At 46.5% G+C, this 5,894-nt stretch overlaps 1 protein-coding gene across 1 annotated transcript; it reads right to left on the bottom strand.

The window, feature by feature from the left end:
- Nucleotides 1-380: 380 nt before the first annotated feature.
- On the bottom strand, nt 381-5,894 carry LOC143330353 (interleukin-10 receptor subunit beta-like). Its single transcript, XM_076746869.1, has 7 exons — nt 5,687-5,894; nt 5,144-5,267; nt 4,257-4,435; nt 3,524-3,678; nt 2,795-2,945; nt 1,529-1,674; nt 381-1,307 (listed from the first exon to the last, which is right to left on the bottom strand). Exons 1-7 carry the CDS (start codon nt 5,742-5,744, stop codon nt 1,089-1,091), a joined length of 1,032 nt encoding a protein of 343 aa, XP_076602984.1. The 5' UTR covers nt 5,745-5,894; the 3' UTR covers nt 381-1,088.

The raw sequence follows: 5,894 nt of genomic DNA, 5'->3' as shown, positions 1-5,894 counted from the left end.
GGTACTGTACAACAAATACACACTGCACATTCACAGCTCTATGATACGTACACACCTGTATACACCTGTGTACACATGAGCTGATGCACTCTCTCTCTGGCTTGAAGCACAGGCTGCTCAGTCTCAGCTGTAGCGCCTCTTGCAGGTCTGCACCGTGCATGACCGGTGATGTCAGCTGATGTCTTGTATTCCTACGGTTGTTCTAAACACAGATGAACTACAAGCAGCCACATCTCAACTGCTTCAGCACAGACATCATTGAATAACTACCAACACTCCTTTCCTTTCTTTAAAAATGCTCATAACTTTTGACATTTTTACGTGTTGTTCTGTTATCCTGACACACTTACTGCACAGTTCAGAGATAAAACACAGAAACTGGGTGTGAAGACTCTTTATTTGGCTCTTTCTATTTATATATTTTCCACATGAATCTGCTGCATTTTGACAGAAGACAATGAGATTAGAAACAGATACCTGTTATGCAAACAAGGAAGTTAAAGGTTAAATGACACAAACATACGTCACATGATTTCAGTCATGCTGATCCTTTACTGGAATTTCAAAATTCTTTGTGTTACCAACACTGGTTCCTTGTAGTTAAAATGTAGAATAACTCGCAGCACACGTTCAAATAATCAGTTTATTTAAGCACATAAGTGAATGTGTAAACTCAGTTTCATTAAGAAAACCTTCATATTGTCACAACGAGGAAATTCAAACTCACAAAATGTGATGTAGGAATGGCAGCTTTTCAAGTCTACATCCAAAATACATAACAATATAGAGTAAATGGCAGATGAGCATCTGTTAGAACCATGGCAGTATAAATACTTTAGTGTGGGCGGCTCCAGCAACCTTCAGTTAAATACAGTATGTGCTAATACCTCAAACAACACCAGCTTCACCTGGATGAGGTAACAGTCCTGTACCTGCACTTCACAGTCACACCTGCTCCGAGGACTAATATGAGACTCCTGCTGTGCCTTAAAACTCTGAAGTCAAGCACGAGTTGATTTTGGCAGTGTCTCAGTGTCTGCTGACGTCAGTCCTGCTGATATTCTCTATCAGTCCCTGCAGCCTGCAGATCAGCTCTTCTTCACGGCTTCTGTACTTCTCAGCCTCTCCCTCTTCTCCTGCAGCTCTCCGCCGGCTCTGACGTCAGGCTGCTTGCTGCAGCTGCTCCCCGCCACCTCCAGAGGGCGCCCTTCCTCCGCAACGATGCTGATCTGGTGGTAGATCTCCTTGGGCGGGTGAGAGTACCGCATGGCGAGGTACTTGGACGAGTCAGGAGGTGCCAGTAGGTACTGAGGAGCAGGAGGGAGGCAAACTGATTCAGGTTTATGTCACATGAACTCATTAATACCTGAATGAAGCATCTAAAAGAAGAGAGAACACCTCAGGAGTCTCACTGCACAAACACACACGTGTCTCGTGAAATCAGTGGACATACAGGAAGATCTGAGAGGGTTTTTAAGGTGAAACAGTCAGTGAACAAACTCATACACACACATAGAAACATACAGACCTCTTTAAAGTGCTGAGGAAGCGCATCTTTGGGACAAAGAAAGTGGGAAATGCTTTTCCGATACACCACTGCGACCACCACCAGAGCCACCGCCAGTGCCATGATGACAAACGTCACGATGGCTGCCACCCACGGAGCCTCCTCTTCTGCGAGCAATCAGAGGGAGAGCAGCAGAGGTTAGCAGGACGTCTCTAAGGTTAATGTACTGCTGCCTGCTGTCTCGCCACAGAACGTTTTCACTTCAAGTTTTCACTTCAAGTCAAGTTGCTCAACACGTGCACGTGCAGGTTTCCTCCACCCTGACTGACACTGACCATCACAACATCCTCCTGCAGGGATGATTCACATGAGCAAACATTAGAAACACCTTTGAATTCAATGTCAACAAAGCTATCATAAATTTAAAAAGAGTCAACAATGACTGATATAAGCGGCTTCACAGAGGTGGGACTTACTGCACAGCTGTCGTATTTGATGGTGCAGGTGTGTCACCTGATAACCACAGGCTCCAGTGCAGCATAATGGAGTTCATAGCTCTGATGCTGTGCAAACATTTTTCAGCAAAATCCGCCTTAAAATGATTTGTTGACACTTGTTTTTGCAGGAAGCGGAGGTGACCTTTATCTCCATGCTGTATGCTAACCAGCAACCACAAACACAAGTCGTGCTGAGGGGAGCTGACTTCCTGAGTAATGTCGCTGCAGCACATAACAGAAGAATGAGAATGCAGTATGGGGGGGGGGGGGGGGGGAGCTCCTAGCAGCAGGTACAGTGACCAGTAAAGTGAACAGTAAATGGAGCTTTTGGACAGGTGTCAATCGTCATCACTTTCATCACTGACTGAAGTTTGCACACCTGTAATTTCTCATCTATCAAATGGGACACATTGCACTGTGGGACTGTTAGCAGAAAGCAGCATATATGACGCGGGTGTGTTACGGACGTGTTAGCATTTTTTGATTAGCACAGAGTGAGGCTGATGAGAATGGCAGGTATTTGGTCATAAATATTGGACAAATTGAAAGTTTGACCTGAAAATGATGCGAGAGAAGAAGAAAAACCAATTCATCATGAGGGGAACATGAGAGTCTGAACCTCATTTAATGGCCCTCCCTCCTGGAGCTCCCCTCATGGTGGCAGGAAAAGGTCTACTGATGCATTCAGGAGCTGTGAGTGATTTTCACTCTGGACCAAAGCAGTGGATGGACCGACCAATCACCTGCCGTCCCCACGGCCCTCCCACTAGCATGGCTGACAGTTGCTTACTGCTGGTGGTGCTTTCACAGACAGTTCTGCTGGGCTCGCTGGGGTTGGGGTTCCTGTCGGTGAAGATCTGGACTCGGACGCAGTACTTGGTCCAGAGCTCCAGGTCGTTCAGAACCACCCGGTTCTGCTGTTTGATGCTGATGCTTTTAGCCTGTAGGAAGCAGCAGAGGAGCTGTCAGGTGTGACCTTCTGCATCAGCCATCTATCACCTGAGGCTGTTAGCATGCTGCTGCTAGCATTCATGTGATGGCAGCAGAACAAGAGGAGCAGAAAAACTTCCTGTTATTACTCCACCACAGGGGCAGCAGTCCTTTTTAATCACAACGGTTAGAAACCCTAAATCTGTTATGTATTTGTTTTGCTTTGATATTGAACACGTACATCTCTTTTTAAGCGAGCTTCGTTACTGTTAATGTAAAACGTCTTGCTGCATTGTACCAGCAGTTTGTTGAAACATCAGGGGACAGGAGCTAACTTTTGGTGCCTTGGACTGTTACCGATACGCTAACATCGTATTCATTTGGCTTGTCAATGCTGCTGCTGTCCGTCACATAAAGATTTATTCAAATTCAAACTGTGTGGAGGGAAACATTAACTTCCTCTTACTGTTTGTTTTATTGTCCTCATATTATCTATCATGATTGTAAAGCACCTTCACGCTCAGTAAGCACAGATATTTTTGTCATGGATGGTGAGGAAGGTTGATACTGTTGACCCAAAGCTTCCCACCGTTTCCAGCTGCCCGTCCTTCCAGTAGGTGATGTTGTAGGTGGTCGAGATGTAAACACTCTTGAGGTCTGAGACCTTGAAGTCCGGGTCTTTAATGCTGACGTCGATCGACGCCCCATTGGAGAAGAGAGAGACATTGGGTGAACCGATGATGGCTGAGGAAGAGGAGAGCGGAGAGACGTGAAGGGAGCTGCTCAAAAGACAAACAAGTTCATATTCAAGAGTACAAAAGTTAAAGCCAGAAAACTTCACGCAAATAAAAGCAAATAAAAAAACACGACATGTTTGGACTGACGGCTGTTTTCATTGTCGCTTCATTAACCACCTTCACAAAACGCTGACATCACCATGAAAAGTTGATCTGGCTAACATGTTAGCATAAACGTGCAGCAGTCACACAACAACATGATCACTGTCACCATGTGTGTGTCAGCTGATCAGCTGTTCTCTCTCTCTGAGCTCTGTTTTTGGTCTCCTCCACCTCCTGAGGGAAACATCTGGCTCTACAAATCAAACTGTTCAAGTTACTCAGTCATTTGACCCATTAATGATATAAAAAAAGTATTGATTAGCGCAGCTTTACTTCATATTTTTTGGAAGGAACGATCATCTATCAAGTCTAGATTTACAGCATAAAGCTAACGAGCCTCTCGTCCATCAGACTCAGGTTTTTGGTGAGCGAGTGACTGAAAAACACAGGAAACATTTAATGAAACACAGCGTTTCGACTCACTGTCTGTGTCCAAAGTGATCTCCTTGCTCTCCACCCAGCCGGAGCTCTTCTCCCCCACCTGTGCCCGCACTCTGCAGGTGTACTTCCCGTATTCAACGATGGAGATGTTGAGGCTGGTGAAGTCACACTTGAGGTGGGGGGTGTTGACGCAGCCCACTCTGTAGGGTGTTACTGGGGATCTGTGGACCAAAGACAGTCCTGCTGTTACAGATGTGATAGTTTCAGGGCTGGAAACACATTTTTATCACTTATTAGCAGAGCTGATGTTTTGTCCTCAGCCCAAAGATATTCAGTTAACTGTCACAGAGGAGGAAGAAACTAGAAAATATTCCCTTTTAAGAGGCTGGAATCAGAGAATTTGGACTTTTTTCTTGAAAAATGACTCATCAAAACAGCTGGCAGTTAGTTTAATAGTTGACATTAACCCAGTTTCGGCCGCATAGGTCATAACTTCACAGTGAGTGTGAGGTGAGTAAAGTGAGTGATGAACGCCGAACATTGTTCTCAGTTTGCATCAGCAGCACAAAGTGTGTCAGCCTCGGTGAATCTGCATTATTTCCCAGAAGAAAAAGGTACTTTTGAGCGGCGCTGATGATGAGAGGAAGCTGTCACCGGCGCACTTCCCGGGTTGAGTGTCGAGGGGCTCCACAGCAGTTTGTCCGCCTCGTGATTTCGGCAGTTAAACGATAAAATGTGGGTGTGAAAGTCAAAGCCTGAATCCAAACACAGAACAACGAGCGGACGGACGGAGCTTCGAGTGTCCCTGCTCTGAACGATGGAGCAGCGGGGTGAGGTCTCAGCGACGGGTGGAGCTGAACCGATCTGCTCATGAATTCATAAACACAGACTGATGCTAAAGCACAGATCTGGGATCAGTGTTGACTCACTTGTACTCGGTAGTGTAGACCAGGTCGCCAGCCGCCCCTTCAGGCGGAGCCCACCTCAGCTCCAGGTTCATGTTGTGGGAGGTCAGGCTGACATTTGTGGGACCGCTGAGGAGTCCTGATCCGCCTGAACGGTCCAAACCCAAAAACAACATTTAATGCCAGGAAGCGTGGAGAGGACAGCCAATCACAGCTCGCGATCTGAAGCCTTTCCACGCAACAAACTCATAGGAGCGTTAACTGCAGGTGCTGCTGTGTTTATTGTCCTGGAGTCAAAGTTCAGCAGATCCTCTGAACACTGATCCGCTGGATTACACCAACAGTCTGAACTGAAGGGATTAAAACAGGACATCTGGATCTTCTACCAGCTTTTTTTCTGAAGATCTTTGAACTCAAAAGCCACAAAAACCGTCAGTCAATGTAAACTAAACTAAACCAGACTGCGAGTGAAGTACTCATGGCGTAGAAGTACTCGTGCTGTCGTAGTTCCTGTTGGCCTCACTCTGGTTAAACACGCTCTCAGTTCCGTCTGCCTCGTGTTCTTACCTGTGGGTCCACACAGAGCTGAAAACATCAGGATGAAGGCGCGGAGAGACGCTGACATGTTACCCGAAAAGCTCCTCCGTCAGTCAGTGCTGCTGCAGCTGATCAGCGTGTGTGTGTGTGTGTGTTTCCTGGTAGCTCTCAGCTCGAGAGGCGGGGAAGTCCGCGGAATCGAAACTGCTTCCTGCAGAGAAACGACTGCAGCTTCAGG

The sequence above is a fragment of the Chaetodon auriga genome, chromosome 13 (genome assembly GCF_051107435.1).
Source record: "Chaetodon auriga isolate fChaAug3 chromosome 13, fChaAug3.hap1, whole genome shotgun sequence".
NCBI lineage: Eukaryota > Metazoa > Chordata > Actinopteri > Chaetodontiformes > Chaetodontidae > Chaetodon > Chaetodon auriga.
This window is presented reverse-complemented; position numbering and strand designations above follow the sequence as displayed.

Coding starts and splice junctions, on each gene's coding strand:
- LOC143330353 (XM_076746869.1), bottom strand. CDS start 5,744: ATGTCAGCGTCTCTCCGCGCCTTCATCCTGATGTTTTCAGCTCTGTGT. Junction 3,679..4,256: donor GATCACTTTGGACACAGACA/GTGAGTCGAAAC, acceptor CCTCTTCCTCAG/CCATCATCGGTTCACCCAAT. Junction 1,308..1,528: donor TTCCTCAGCACTTTAAAGAG/GTCTGTATGTTT, acceptor CCTGCTCCTCAG/TACCTACTGGCACCTCCTGA.